Raw genomic sequence first — 16,516 nt, 5'->3', positions numbered from 1 at the left:
TAATTATAATATTATATTATTAAAATAATTATAATATTATTATAATATCATATTATATGATAAAATAATAATATTAGAGTTATTAATATAATTATGATATTATTTGTTACAATATTACTATTATATTATATTATATTACATTACGAGTTTAAATTTTAGATTGGAAGATTGTAAATTTTAAATTTCATTAGGGGCATTATGGGTATTATGAAAGTTTCATTAATTATACTATGTTGATTCTCGCATAATCTAAAAACTAAAGTTGTCTTTAGGCTTCTTCTGATTTTGACTGTAGATTCTTCAAAAATTATTTAAAAAACACTTTTGAAGAGATTTACTAAACACTAAAATCAACTTCTGCTACAAGTAGAAACTGATTTTAGGAGGGAAAAGCAATACCAAACTAAGCCTTTATCTACTTCACTATAACGATTACTGATCAAAAGTGAAAGTACGGTACAAGGCAATCGACTTTGTTAGTTGGATTCTTATTTTTTTTCCCTTCTGATCTCTCATCACATATCCTTCTCCTAGTTAAAACTTCCTCTTGAGATGCCAGCGTAGATTTCAAGTTTCTCCTTTCCTTTCCTTTCCCTTCCCATATCTATATTAAGGAGTTGTTTGGTTAGGGGATTCGTACCCCGATTCAAATCATGGTTCGTGGTTCGCTACAGTGTTTTCTCTCATAAAAAAATACACGTAAATAAAAAATGGTTCTAATCTCATGATTCTAATCCATGAACTAAATGTCTCCTAAAATTCTTGAGTATTATGCACGCGCGTTTGAAAGTTCTCTCCATTCTTGATCTTGTTCCCACTTATATGTAGTTCTAACTCCGGTCAAAGGACTTCCTGTACAGGAAAAGCGACTACAGAAGTTCAAGCTTCCAGAACCTGTCCTTTGCATTGGTGGCTATCTGCAGATTGAGCTCCTGGGTAGAGTACAAAGACAAGAAATGGATGGGTTGTACTATATATGGTCTGTTTGATATTATTTTTTCTATTTACTTTATGCATATGTTGTCTGTGCAGTCAAGCTTATGAAATGCTTATTCTCCTTGTGATCTTTTCTTTTGAACACATTTCCACAAGGAACATGTTCTTGCATTACATGCAGGGACTTATTTTGGCTGGGAATTTGTGGAAAAGAAAAAGAAATTAAATGTAAATGTATATAGTACATAGATGTCATGTATATTTAGGTGGTTTCTATGATCGATGATACATCCTCTTCTCGTATTTGGAACAGAAAAAAGATGGTTATTGGTGTTCAAAAATTGAGTGCAAACAAGTGGAATGATTAGGAACTCCAATAAGGTTTCTATCTTCTATTTGAAGATGTTAGAACTTATAATTTTATAAATGTGTATTTTTTTTTTTCCCATGATAGATTGTGGTTGAAGATGAGAGACCAAATTAGATAACAAGATTTGTTATGGATGTAACTATTGGCTGTCTACTAATAGGTTCTGTTTGACGTATGGAAAGATTCCAAGTGAATAGCATAACAATCCCTTTTTAATTTACTTCATTACAGTCATCTCCTCTCAAGTAATTGGCAGAGCTTTCTGTATGCATTTCTAATCTCAATTTTATTTCGTACTGCCAGTGTTTCTCATGTTCAAGTTATGGGCCATTCTTTAGCACCTGCACTTGGAGTTGAAGGTCTCGATTCATCTGGAAATTTTGTTTTGAAGCACGACCTGCAAGCAGACAATTCCCAACCAGGCTTACCTGAGAATAAGCCTTGTTCAAGCTCCACTGTTCATCTGGAGAGACGTGTGAGAACTTTGGAGCAGATTTTGGAGATGTTGCGTGGAAATCAGATTGAGTATGTCTTTGCAGACGAGGATGAAGATGAATCAGATGAAGAGTTTGTTTTCTAGGTCTATGCATTGAAAGATGCCCTTGTACGTTTGTTTACATGTCCTCCCTCTGAACTGAATTGAATCCATGTTGGGTTTAATTTTTTTAGGAGGCTTTTCAGATTGAGAATGATAATGTTATGAACTTACCTTGTGCAGGATTTTTTTTTTTTTTTTTTTTTTTCTGAAACTCCTTTTCACGTGTTTTTTCGTCTTTTCATTTTTTTTTAAAGGATAATGGTGCTATAGGTCTCTAAATTTTAAGTGATTGATCAATTAGCACTTATCTAATCCTAAATTAAATTTGTAATTGTAATAATATTCAAAGTGGCAATTTCCATTAAATTGAGACGTGATTGCTCACATACATTGCACTGGATGACTGCAGGGCATGATTCCGTGCAGGACAAGACTGATTTGACAAATTTTAAATTTACCAGTCGTGTGTCAAATGCTGAGGGTGCGGGATTCTGCGGGTATGTTTGTAGTGTCTTTTGAAGTTTAAAATTAATTCTCCGGTCTTCCATAAAATCCACAATTGAAATTAGTGTTTAGTAAAAATTATAAAAAATAATTCTTAAAAAATTTGTAAAAAATTTACAATTAAAATTAAAATTAGTTAAAAATAAGCATTAATTTTTAAATTATGCGCAATATGTTTCTGTATCATTAATGAAATTTTCATAATACTCTAAATAACTCTAATGACATTTGAAAATACCAATCTTGACTTGTCAAACCCTAACACATATCATACTCATCTAGAACAAAACTCTCTGATTCAACGTTTCCTCTTTCCAGAATCTCTCTGAGTTCTTTTCTGGGTTTACATTCCTTCAAGTTTTTTTCATTTCGTTTTGTGACTTGGGATTAGAACGTCTCTCTCTCTTTGAGTTCTTCTTTTTTGAGTTTAGGTTCCTTCAAAATTTTTTCGTTTTGTTTTGTGATTTGGGATTAGATTTGGTTTGGTTGATTGTGTTTATTTAGTTGGTTTACATGCTTCTTCCTTCTGCTTCTTCTTCTTCTTTGTTTTAGTTTTTGGTATTTTTGTATTTCTGATATGAGAATAGGAAATTCTGGATTTTGTAAGGAGTTTAATATTTTTTATGGTTCTTTTTTATTCTCCAGATTCGTCAAATGTGTTAAATTCTGAAAGTTTACCAATATATATTTATGTGATTTCATTTATTATAGTTGATTGTAAATAGCGATTTTTGTTGCTTGATTGTGCAGTTCATACTCTATTGTCTTTCTTTCCTTAGTTGGTTTATATACTCACTGTATCTTTCCTCTTTTATAGTTTCATTGTGATTGTCTGTTCTTTGTTTTGTTTCCTTTTTCTTGCTGGACCAGTTGTTTGAGGAATGCTCTTCAAATACAGATGTATATATATACTCGTTGTATATAAACAGAACATTTGTAACTCTGACAAAAACAATAAAAAAGAAAAGGCTCATTTAACCAATTCTCATATTTATTTATTTATTTTTTTGGGTGCAAATTGGGGTCTAGAAAAGTGTTGCATATGAATCCTCTTATGTGAATCTTCTAATTATCATTTACTTGAAGGAATTCGATAGCGTTCAAGAATCTAATGTACTTGCTTATTCCTACCCGAGAATTGTTTTTGATGTACTTGCTTATTCTGGGGAAGAAATGAAAATATTAATTTACTATAATCTAATCTTAGTGAGAAAAGTGAACTTTTTTTTTTTTTTTTTGTTTAGGTTATCAAGTATTTATGTATAAAATTAAAATAATATTTATATTTAAATTTTCATACCATATCTATTTGTCATTTTAATTGCTCACATCAATTTAACATAACAATTTATCAAACACTATTATACTGCTTTTGAAACCAATACTTGTAAAATTACAGTTTACCAAACCTCTCAGTTGCTTTATGTTACTATTTTTCCTTTCAACACAGCTAATAATAATTTTTCTAAAATCTACAACACTATTAAATTGGCCTTATGTGGAACTACACGATAAATAATTCATTTATTATGTAACATGTTATTTACTTCAAATAATTTTAAAATATGATATTTACTTATTTTAATTTTAAAAACCTTTACTACAATTTTCCATGGATGGTCAAATTCATCTGGTTTGCCAAAACTAAAGTTTGTGGTTCAAGTTGCAAAACCACCAATATACAAGAGTGCACCGACGCAACAACAGCAACAAGAAAACAAAAAAAAAAAAAACCCTATTATTGGGTATTTTTATGATTTTTTTTTTAATTTTTGGAAATAGGTACCGGTTTGGATTATAATTGCAGCTAAAACTTCAATTGAGGTGTTTTCCTCGTTAAATTAGACCGGATGGTCCGGATATAAATGGTCATACTTTTGGCCCGTTTAAAGATCCTAATCTAAGTCTTAGTTTATGATATTTTGAGTATACATGGTGAATAAACGTAATATAACATTTTTTTTTTTCGATTTTAAACTTAGTATATATTGATTGGTTGATAATTGCGATGGCTATTTGGTATTTAACTCTTGAAACCTTGGAAGCCACCGAAGACGTTGGAAGACGAATCGGAAAGAATGAAGCTTTGTTTAAGAAAGCGCAGGCAATAAAGTGCACAGATCATAGCCAACTTGTCTAACTAAACATATAAATCTGCGATAACCACCATTACTGGTGTTTTATTTTTGAACAAAAATAATAGAAAAGTATCAACCGTAACCCATAAATTATTCCGAGAGACAAAATAAACCCAGGGATTAAATTCAGTGCAAAAAGTGTTGCCAAATCGGAATGGGTAACTTTCCCATATAGAACCACCTATCAAGTATTTTGCTTCCACCTAAAAACTAAATATGAAGGAAACAACATTATATTATTGCTATTGTAACAAAGCAGTATGGAAGGCCCAAGATAAAGAAAAGCATTTTACAACTAGTTATTTAAAGGCTTCCATTGCCAAGGATTTGTATCATAACCCTAAATAATTATTAGAAGACATTGAAGCTTGCAGAGCATAACAGACTTATCTTCATGCTGACTTGGACTTTGGTGGCGACGGAAGCAACTGCATTAACAAACAGTGAGAAAAAGATCAGGCTCTCAAATATTGCTACAAAAGCAACCGTCATAACCCTTTCAATGAATAGTTGTTGATGTCGACATTGATGAACAAACAAATTTAACTAAGAATCAGTGATTACCTGATAACACGAGATGAGAGAGGAAACAAACCCAAATGCTCCGGTAACACGAGGGGTAACTTTCTTTGGTGCCAACTGAAGCAGTCCAACGGCTACCACTATATCCACGGATGCTTTGATCAGGGCCAGTGTCCTCTCGTTTGATTTTTTTAGTTTAGCACGGTACTGCTCATTCTGCACTCATAAAGGCACGTGGTAATGACGCAAAATACAATGATATGACCGAAAGAAAATAATAATCTGTGATAATCTGATATTGCATTGCATGTGGTTAACTACATACTTGGTATTTATCAGTGTTTTTGAGATCCTTCTCCAACTTCTTCATTGATGCGGAAAGCCTTCCAAGCTCCCCAACCTGAAATAAAAGAGGGTGTGAAAACAAAATTTCAAACAATCCGTGTTGAGGGATGTGAAAAATCTGTGCCCTAAAGATAACGGGAAGAAACAAACCTCAACCAAAGTGGTGCAAACCGACGATCCCATCCAGCAGAAAAGAGATATCCGGCCAATTAACTCAGCCCGTTCTTTGTTCTATATAACAAACATTGTTTTAGCTTTTCCACACTTGGTAAGAACTCACGCGTCATGAACAGAACTGACCAAAAAATAAAATAAAATAAAAAAACGCATCCCATACCTTATAGATTCCTGTTCTGCCAAGCCAGACAATTTGATCAAGAAATAGAAAAGTTGACAGCAATGCGTTTTTGGACTGTAATATGCACCAATAAGTCAAAGAACTGAAAAAAAAAAAAGAAGAGGATTCTCATAGAAATATGAAGTCAGAATCATATTAACACCTTTCCCAGCAGAACAAGCGGAAGAGGAGTTCCTTGAGGAGTTGGACTAATAAGAGCATGCAGATCATTGACAAACTGCAGAAGGACATTGCAACTCACATATTAGGCCGATGAGTGAAAAATTCGTTTACAAATATAAATATAGAATGACATCTCCACTGAAGCTTGAAGAGTAAATCTCACTCGTGAAAAGTGCAAACATGGGATGATAAATCCTTCATAAAGACATTATTTGTTAATCACAATTCTTTTTTTTTTTCCTGACTCTCTAAAAGAGCCGATATGTGCACCTAAGTCATGGAACACCCTCTACTAGAAATACATGCGCAGGACATGGAAAAAGATCAGACAATTTTATATATGTCCACTAAAGAAAACGGATATTGTTATAGAAAAGACAAAGGGTACAGAGAATGCTACAACTAGAAGCAAATAGAAAACCCTAACCTTAAAAAGACGGAAAACTTTTCTTGCCAAGCTAGTTGATTTGTCAACATTTTGGGCCGTCCCAGGTTCTCCATTACTCAAAAATTTTGAACCATATTGTATTGCTCTGCATATCTTATCCCTGGCTTCAGCCTTGTTCAGATACAACACTACAAGAGCGAGTTCTGCTCTAGTTGTGTCCAATGTACTCATCTTTTATGTCGAACCTGCTATATTATTGTGCAGAACATATAATGTCAACACATAATTCAGATAAGCAAACAATCCAGCAGCATAAAAACCGAGTTAAACGTTCCAAACACGTTTCATAGCCGCCGAAATTAAATTATCAAAGACACAAAAGCAGATATAGTTTCACCATAACTATAACGAGTTGTACAGAAGTTTTCATTCCATTTAGAGGTTTTCCTGTTGCCTAGGCAATGATTCCTTGACGTAGTTCTTTTCTTGGAAGATAAAGTACAATACATAGAACTCTATATTTATCAAGCAAGTCGAAAATCTTCAATTCTTTTATTAATCACGGATCATTTGCTAATGAAAGAAAACAAATGAGCCGACTCTTATATTATGCGTCTTAACAATCAGCCAAGCTTAAGATCAACATGAAAAATCTCTACTACGAGTAGAGTAGACAAAGAGTCTTAAACCAACTGACGCGGAAACAGTATGTATGCGAAATGAATACGGGAAAGGAAGCAAAGGTACAAATCTTCAGCACCATATAGCACTCCAATAATTATAAGGTTTGTATTCTCCAACTAAAAGAAAAACAAATGAGTTAACGGTCATCAATAATTTCCCTAAAAATAAAACACCAGACATATTTCATAATCTCAAGAAAGTCCTTTTACCTCCATTCCCAAACAATATCACAAAACACAATAGCTCTTACAAGTCTATTCGTAAAACTGACTATGCAAAATGCATCCCCACAACTTTAATCTGAATTTAAATCCAAAAATTCTCCCTCTGCAACCATCTTTATCCTCTCTTAGCTGAATAAACTCCCGAATCGTTAAATTCATGATTAATTTTGATAAAATTTACCTAAAATTATTGTTCTATAACATCATATAATCAGGTAAATTGACCTAAGATTGAAAGGAGAAAAAAAAAAAAAAGAAGAAGCATAGAACTATGACAAACCCACACAGAGACGTCAAATGAATACAAGTTCCATTCTTTTCCAGAAAATTTTAGGGGGACAAAAATCAACAATACCATAATATCGTTTTCCCCCTCTCCTCTTCATTTTCCGAGCAAACAAACAATGGATAACACGTAAAACCAATTAAGACATCAACAAGATAATCGGAACCCAATACCAGATGGTCACGGTTGAGGTCAAAAGAGGGTACGAATTGAAAATAATAACAAAAGAGAAAATTAAGTTTTCAGAGAAAATCAAACACGTTTGTACCTAAAGCAGCGAAAGAGATCCTTGTACTGGGCAAACCCTAAAAGCACTGAACAAGAGAACAACCGGAGAAACAGATTATCGAGTTCAATACGTGTAGAGAGAGAGAGAGAGAGAGAGAGAGAGAGAGAGAGAGAGAGAGAAGTACCGAAAGGAGTGCCAAACGAAATGGGCCTCGAAAGCCGCTAACTCTTTCAGCTTAGAGATAGGAAGGCTGAGCTCAGCTCTGCTCGTCTTTTTTCTTCCTTACACGCTTGATAGACCGATGATAAGGGCTTGTTTGGTCCTCTCTTTTCCAAAACAAACCAACAAAATAATAATAATATTTTTGGTGACCATTTGCAAAAGTGGATATACAATTATTTGTTTATAATAACATGTCTTGTGACGATTTCCGCCTCTTCTGAATTTGAGTTTTTAATTTGAGTTGAAATGTGACATTTTTTAAGAGTTTTTAACTGCAGTAAAAAAGTTAAATGTGATATTTTTAAGAGTTTTTAACTTTATAAACTTAAAATTGAAAACTTGAATCGGTAAAATAAACGAGCCATTCATTTTCCTCTAATAATTGAAATCACTGGCCATGGCCATCCTTTCCGCTTTGTAGTGCTAGTGGCCTAATGGAATCCTCCTTGTAGAAGGCATAGAAAATATCGAACTGTCTTTGATTGTAACCAATTGTTATTGTAGTGTGTTAGGAGTCCTTTTAAATTCCATAATCAATGCTAGCAATTAGTATTATGAGACATTTTCTGATACGCCAACATATTAGTAGGACAAGTTTTTTATCCGTTAGATTTGCATAAAATCAAGTAAAAGTCAAAAAATATACATATTTAACAGTTAAAAAATATGATCTACTGGTACGCCTGACGTACCAGAGAATCTCTCTAGTATTATATGTATAAATTGTGGTTAAAGACTCTGGAAATCTACCGTAAAAAAATAATTAATGAATAAAGAAATTCATAAAATATAGGGGTTGTTCTTTTCACAACTCAAGTTGTGAACTTGAGTTGTATATGTGAGAGAAAAATATTGTAGTAAAAAAGTTGATTTTGAATTTTTATTAGAGAAAACACTATATCAATAGAACTTGAGTTGTGATTTGAGTTATGAAAGGAACAACCCTATAGTAATTCTTAACTACGAGCCTAGACTATAGATTAAAATAGAGGTGCTCATAGAATCTGTGAATCCACACAATCCAATTCATGGATTGAATTGGATTGAGAGGAGTTTTAGATTGGTACCGAATTAGGAAAATCTCAGTATGAAGGTATTGGATTGGTTTCTCAATCCGTAAAATCCGTGAATCCAAACATATGATATGGGTGTTGAAGGTGTAAATTCATTAATCCACTAGTAGATGCACTGAATCTCAAAGAGTTCACATGATCTCTCTCAAAGTAAAAAATTGTGCATAAAAAATAAATAGGGAGTTTAACCCTTATTTATAGGTTCTCTAGTACGCAATACCTCTATTTCTAGGGTACATGACGAGATAAGCTTTTAATCTCTCGTTTAAATAAGGATTTACACGGCTTTATCTCTACACATAACTATTTGAATTTAAACACATGTTTGTAGATGATAATCTCTATCTGATCCAGTTGGTGATCTCTAATCTCCCGTTTAAATTTAAATAAGAGATAAGAGTTATCTCCTTCTGATTTTGCAGGTTTATATTGATCTCGGCCTCCTTTGGGAATTGCTGACTCCTCAACGCCTTTGACATAATAGCCTTTGTTGGACTCCTCAACCATAACAGCACAGCTTGTCCAAAGTGCTCCTCAACTTGATGGTTCCTTGCTCAATTGACACTTCTCGACGTATAGGTTTTTCCTTCGCTTCCGGAACTTTCGACAGCTTGCCCCATCCAATTGGTCAAATTCCCCAACCATGGTGTAACAATAGGTGTAGTTTTAATGGTTACTCCAATATTTACCCATCAATGGGTATCATTGTTTTAGCTGTAAGATATTAATATAACAGTTATAATAAATTATATAGTTGACCAGCAAAATTTATGACAATTAATGAAACTGGATTTTTATCACGTCCCGTCATTAGATTTCTATATTTGGTGGTAAACCGATTGAAACGTAACCATTAAAAACTTATAAGTTTTAATTTCATTTTGAGTTTTACTGAATCTAGTTTGGCATTGTTAATTAAGTTTTAATTTCGTATATGTTTAATATACTTAATAACTCTCAAGGTCCTAATTGTAAAATCCGTAAATCTAATCCACAAAATCTGACAAGTTTTAGATTAAATTGGGTTAGACTGGAAAAAAATTTGAATTGGACATAAATTTAGATTTTTCCAATCTGAAAGTTTTGATTGGATCGTAGATTGACCTCTAATAAGAGGATTCTAATCCATGAGCACCCTTAAATTAAAATTATGTTTAATTCCACAAATAGTCCTTGACTTTATCTCAATCTCGTTTTGGTCCTTGGTTTTTAAAATGTCTTACGGTTGGTCCCTAATAAGTTACTCTGTTTCAATTTTAGTCCTTCCACTAGTTGGGTGTTAAATATTTGATAGAATCTATAGAATTTAGGATCAATGTAGGAAACATCTAAAGTTTATAGACTAAAACAATACAAAAAAAATATAATTTTTGAAAATAGTCCTTAAATTTTAGATGTTTCTAATTATGGTTCCTAATTTTAACAGATTGCATTAAATATTTAACACCTAACTAACAGAGGACCGAACTGAAACAGAGTACTAGATTAGGGACTAACTTTGAGGCATTTTAAAAGTTAAGGATTAAAGTGGGATTAAGAATAAACCTTATGTATCATTTATGTGATTAACCCTTAAAATTAAATATATAACAGGAGAAAGGAGGAAATTAAAATTTTTAGATGTGAAGTACAAATAAATAGCATATTGTTATGAAAACTAAGAAAATGCAAAACTAAAAAGAAAAACTAGAGAGAGAGAGAGAGTTTTATTAATCTTGTGAATGTATATAAAATGAAGAGCTTTAGAGCTCTATTTATAGGAAAATTTTAAGCACTATTCATGGTTACTATTTGCAACAGAAAGCAAATCGCCCTAAAATTTTTAATTTTGACAATCAACCACCTGAATTTGTTTATTTATTGCAATTAGACACATTTAGGTAAACGACAGTTAAATTTTAGACATAATTATATATGTGCCAGTCATATGTGGGGTTCTAAAAAGGCAAAATAAAATTTTTTTATCCTTATTATTAAATAAAATATTTATTAAAGTCTTTCTCTGTTTGGTATTTAATTCCTTCTCTATTTTTCTCTTTTCTTTTCATTTATTACAATGTAAATGAATCCATGACAAATTTGTTGGTTTCTGAAATGATTTTGGGTGCGGAAGCGTATTGTATGGATCATGTATAATAAAAATTTTTAAAAAACTTTTGAAACACTCTATAGAATATAATAATTATACCTGAATAAATCAATCTAATTAATTTATTAATTTACCTAGCGAACGATTAGGTCGATAACTTGAGTTCTTTGACCACGAACAATCTTCATGCTAAACTCTTTAGGAAAACCCAAATCTTACTCGTCTAGTCCTTGGTATCTGCAAGAATTGATCACTCGCTAAATTTAGAACTATAAGAATTGATCACTCGCTAAATTTCTCTTCCACCAGTATCAACACATGTATGAGGTGGAACTTGGATTGGAAGAACACTTCTCTTTTCTCTCTCTATGTTACACGCCTACACCAAGGGGAAAGAGAGCAAAAATTATATTTTTTAATTTTCTATTCCCTCCAATTCATATTATCATTGGGAAGCTCCTTCTTTATCTTCAAGCTAAAGTAATAGAAGATTGATTATCGCTTATATTTTAAATCATGTTTAAAATATACTTTCCCATATAATTTTAGAAACAAAATTCTCTTTCTCTTCTCAATATCAAAACCGGACCCCACATAGATTTATCCCCTGTGGGTGGTGTCCTACACAGTGAAGGAGAAGGAAAAATTTTCTCCTTTAACCTGTTTTCAATTTTGACTCAATTTCAAATAAAATCAAACTTTAACATCATTTTGAATTTAAGTAGATAACTTGTCAAACAAGTAAGCCAGATAATTTATAGAGAAAACAACTGAATCCCAGATGGATTCTTCCCTATGCCACACACCCCCTGCACCTCCCTGTCCCTGGCCATGTGGCCTCCTATGGTCCCACCACATGAGTGTATCCAAAATTAATCATTTAAACAATCACATTATTTATTTCAAGTGGTATTAATTCTCAATAAATCATCTTGTCTTGCAAATATTATAAGGATGACACATGGACCTATAATTCTGAGCTACAATAAACTTAATAATTAATTAAACTCTTTAATTAATTAAATGATTAATTCTAAAAGTTAATCAACTATAAACTTAAAATTGCACACTTGAAATTATAGACATAATTTACTTCCAAGAACTTGAAGTTTCTATTTAATATAGTCATTACATATAGATTAATCCTCCATAAATAATTCATAATTAGAGTTAGCTAAAATCCATTAACCTTTCTAATTACTTCTTTACCCTTGAGTGTCATTGATTCTCTAATGAATAATATATTCATAAAACACATTCATGAATACAACCTCGTTACTTATTCATTATGCATAATAAACTCATTCAATATCTCTCCATATTAACAATGCGGATAACATTGTTACATTCTTAATGGGAATGATATGTATTAGTAACGTTTTAATTAAATTCATTACGCACATATTTTGATTAGTGTCTTTAAATATTATCCTCTCATATATAACACTTATACACAATATTCAAGGTTACATAAATAATTGTAGAATTTTCAATGATATTTATAAAGTATTCAATAATACATACACATAAAATAATGAAAAACTATTTTATTAAATAAATAATAAATAGCCTATTACATCTCATGCTTTTCCTAGACCATTCTTAACAATCTTCCACTTGTCCTAAAGCGAGTGTGACATGTCCCTAATCCCAAATCCTTTCAAGTGTCTATCAAACACGTTTAGTAGCAATGTCTTCGTGAGCAGGTCCATGAGGTTGTTCTGTGATACGATCTTCAGAACCTCTACATCGCCTCTCTCAATGATATTTGTGATAAGGTGATATTTCCTTTCTACTGGCACCTTAACGCGTCAAAGAGCCTAGTAACGGGCCTTGCGAGCCCGAGGGTTTTTGAAAACCTATTTTGCATGAATTTTGACCTGAAAGAGTTTCAGATCAAAAATTGAAGGTACCCGAGCCGAAGACAGATGAATTGAATAATTGAAAAATTAAATTGAAGACTTGTTGATGTAACATATGAAAATAATTATTGTAATTATTTGATTATTCGATTGGGTTGTAAATTTATTTATTTACTCGTTCGATTAAGTTGTAGTTTAATTATTCTATGGGACCTGGTCAAATTTCATCTCATAGCTGATTGCATTTTATATATTTTTATTTGATGGCTATATATTATATGTCCATGCATGTAATATGTCATATTAGCTTATGTGTGTCTACTCATTTGTTTATAACATGTCATGCATACACGCACATATTATTATTATTTATTTGATAAAAGAGTTTTATAAATTAAAATAAATTATTAGCACAAAAATTGATTTAATTGGATTAAATTGATTTTAGTTGCAATTTGGATTTGCAAAATAATGCAATATGTGAAATTGATTTTAAGAGTTAAAATTTTAAATTTCGCATATTTAGTAAAATAAATTGTTTATTTTAGTAGAATTTGAAAAAATGAGATACTTTACAAAATAAAATATGTAATTTATAAAATATTGAGGGAGAGATAGTTGTGTGACAATATGACTCACTAGTCTCTACCGTTAGTATATCACCCTGAGATGTAGAATACATATGAAGTGTCTCTTAAAAGAATACATAATGCAAACATTGAAACTAGAAGGAATAATTAATTCAACAAACAAATGAAGTGTCCCTAAACATGTTTGACCTCACTAGTCCTTTTTTGCAGAAGGCGTAAAACAGATGACAAATATGACAAACAGAAGTACATATATACCGTGGCCAACTTGAAGTATTCGTATTTATGATCGATATATCATCTTATTGCTACGATAAGCACTTTAATGGAGTAAGCCACAAAATAGTTTATACTTGGCAGCATCCCTAGATATATTCATATTACTCACTCTTTAACATTTTAGCATTACACTGCAAGAATAATCACTTTAAAAGACTAAATTTTTTGATACCAAAAGATTTTTGGTAGCAGAAAACACACTTTTTGCTACCAAATTTTGGTAGCTAAAAATATCAAGGCTTTAGTTACTAAATTTGGTAGCAAAAACAATACAATCCGCTACCAAATATAATTTGGTAACAAATAACATGGCGGGAAATAAAATTTGGTTCCCGCCAATAGCTTTTTGCTACCAAAATAATATTTGGTAACAAAAGCATAAGATTCTGCCACCAAAAATTTAGTAGCAAAATATTACTTTTTCGCTACCACACGTGTTTTGGTAACAAAAAGTTAGCAGGAAGCAAAAATTTTTCCCACCCGAGGTATTTGCTACCGAATTATTTTTGGCAAGAAAACATATAACATTTGCTACCAAGTGTTGGAAGCAAAATATAACTATCTGCCACCAAAATTTGGTAGCGAAAAATTAAGTTTTTACTACCAAAAAACATAATTTTTTGCTACCAAATTGTGTTTGGTAGCATATCATATAAAAACATTAATATTTATATTTTGTGCTTGTATTCCTTTTTTTTTCAATTTTCTATGAATATGTCCTATATTAAGTTTTAACAATCATCCTAGTATATTTTGCATAATAATAATTTGATAATTTAGTTATTTTGTGTAGGTGTAATAAGAGACATGTTCATGTGTATATATATATGTGATCTTGTTAATTAAGTATATGTTCTACATAGAGTAGTATATAATCTTGCTATTTAATTGATTTTTACCTTTGAATAATGTATTTCAATTTCAAAACTATATTTTTGTTATAATGTTACTAGAAAAATGATTCTAAAATAAATTTTGTCATTAAAATGTTTTTTTTAATTTTTAACATATGTCTTTCTGGTACCAAATTCAAATTTAGTAGCAAAAAATATGCTTTCAGCTACCAAAATAATGTTAGTAACAAAAAATATAATTATTTGGTACCAAATTTTGGTAGCAGAAAACATGATTCTGCTACCAAATTCATATTTTGGTCGCAAAAAGGCATTTTTTTGCTACCAAAAGTTGTGTTTGGTAGCAAGTCATATTAAAACTTTACAACTTATATTTTTTGCATGTATTTTTTTTTTTTAGTTTTCCATGAATATGTCCTATATTAAGTTTTAACAATTATCCTAGTATATTTTGTATAACAATTATTTGATAATTTAGTTATTTTATACAGGTGTAACTAGAGACATGTTCATGTGCATATATATGTGATCTTGTTAATTAAGTATATGTTCAACACAGAGTAGTATATAATCTTGCTATTTGATTGATTTTTAACTTTGAATAATGTATTTCAATTTCAAAACTATATTTTTTGTTATAATGTTACTAGAACAATTATTCTAAAATAATTTTTGGCATTAAAATGGTTTTTTTTAACATGTCTTTCTGGTACCAAATTCAAATTTGGTAACAAAAAATATGCTTTCGGCTACCAAAATAATGTTTGGTAACAAAAAATATAATTTTCTGGTACCAAATTTTGATAGCAAAAAACATGATTATGCTACCAAATTCATATTTTGGTGGCAAAAAGGCGTTTTTTGCTATCAAAAGTTGTATTTGGTAGCAAATCATATAAAAACTTTAAAACTTATATTTTGTGCACGTATTGTTTTTTTTTTTAGTTTTCTATGAATATGTCCTATATTAACAATTAACAATCATCCTACACTGCAACAGAACAGTCATTTTATAACTGTTAGTTATAGCGTTTTTTAAAAAAAAAACGTTATTAAACATTTTTTGGTTATATATAATAACGTTTCAAAATAGTTATAATATGTGTGTGTGTATATATATATATATAAGTTAACGAAATTTTGGCTGATTTATTGTAGGGAGAAAGAGGAAAATAGGTCAAGACTTGAGATGAATTAAAATTAATAGGTCAATAGTTTACATAAGTTAATAAATAGGTCAAATTACTATTTTCGTCCATAACTTGTCTGGTTATGAACCATAACTTGACAAGTTATTCTCAATTTTTATCCATAACTTGTCTGGTTATGAACCATAACTTGACCAGTTTATCCATAATTTATCTGGTTATGAATCATAACTTAACAAGTTATAGTCTATTAATTTCTATAACTAAAAATTAGTCTATATACTTTCTTAAACTTTTCATATTGACATATTTTTTACTATTTCCCTTTATTGTATATACATTTAAATATATATCTGCTTACTGCTCATATGTTTCCCCAAATTTCTAAATTCCCCCCGCTCCATTCACTCCTTCCCCCTGTTTTTGCTCTGCTGACTGCTCAAATTCCCCACTCTAGACCGCTGCTCAAATTCCCGACTCTAGACTAGAAGCCTCCACTGCTTCCTCTCTATCGTTCGCGTCGCTCAATCTCGCCGCCGACGAGCCTTCATTCGTTACCCTCCCTCATCTAAGCTCCAATTTCGCTCTGAATCTGAGCCTTAGATCGTAGAAAACTACCCAATATGGACAGGGAATGCCGTTCCAAGCCCACAGCGGAAGCGCCACTTCCGCCCAGAACGAGGCCATCGACCGCCGGGAGAGACTCCAGCGACTC

General features: G+C 31.4%; 2 protein-coding genes across 6 annotated transcripts in view; one reads left to right on the top strand and one right to left on the bottom strand.

Annotated features, from left to right (window-relative positions):
- The window catches only part of LOC21390923 (F-box protein At4g00755), a 24,581-nt gene extending 22,555 nt beyond the window's left edge, over nt 1–2,026 (top strand). For both annotated transcript variants that reach the window (XM_010093242.2, XM_024162459.1), the window contains 2 exons: nt 861–979; nt 1,610–2,026. In XM_010093242.2, coding sequence (XP_010091544.2) covers nt 861–979; nt 1,610–1,886 — 396 coding nt within the window. In that variant the 3' untranslated portion in view covers nt 1,887–2,026. The remainder of the gene's footprint in view (nt 1–860; nt 980–1,609) is intronic.
- Nucleotides 2,027–4,545: 2,519 nt separating this feature from the next.
- LOC21390922 (peroxisomal membrane protein 11C) lies at nt 4,546–7,997 on the bottom strand. 4 transcript variants are annotated; one of them, XM_024162457.1, is made up of 9 exons: nt 7,869–7,997; nt 7,724–7,769; nt 6,301–6,506; nt 5,854–5,928; nt 5,691–5,765; nt 5,504–5,584; nt 5,334–5,408; nt 5,051–5,224; nt 4,546–4,914 (listed from the first exon to the last, which is right to left on the bottom strand). In XM_024162457.1, exons 3-9 carry the CDS (start codon nt 6,490–6,492, stop codon nt 4,879–4,881), a joined length of 708 nt encoding a protein of 235 aa, XP_024018225.1. In that variant the 5' UTR covers nt 6,493–6,506; nt 7,724–7,769; nt 7,869–7,997; the 3' UTR covers nt 4,546–4,878. The 4 variants fall into 4 exon arrangements, with proteins under 4 accessions (XP_024018225.1, XP_024018224.1, XP_024018223.1 ...); XM_024162456.1 differs by having other exon boundaries at nt 6,301–6,509; nt 7,869–7,996; XM_024162455.1 differs by lacking the exon at nt 7,724–7,769 and having other exon boundaries at nt 6,301–6,509; nt 7,869–7,996.
- Between the last annotated feature and the right edge of the window lie 8,519 nt (nt 7,998–16,516).

Source organism: Morus notabilis, unplaced genomic scaffold (genome assembly GCF_000414095.1).
Source record: "Morus notabilis unplaced genomic scaffold, ASM41409v2 Scaffold122, whole genome shotgun sequence".
Taxonomy (NCBI): domain Eukaryota; kingdom Viridiplantae; phylum Streptophyta; class Magnoliopsida; order Rosales; family Moraceae; genus Morus; species Morus notabilis.
Note: the sequence above shows the minus strand (reverse complement) of the source record. Positions and strands in the feature narration are given on the sequence as shown.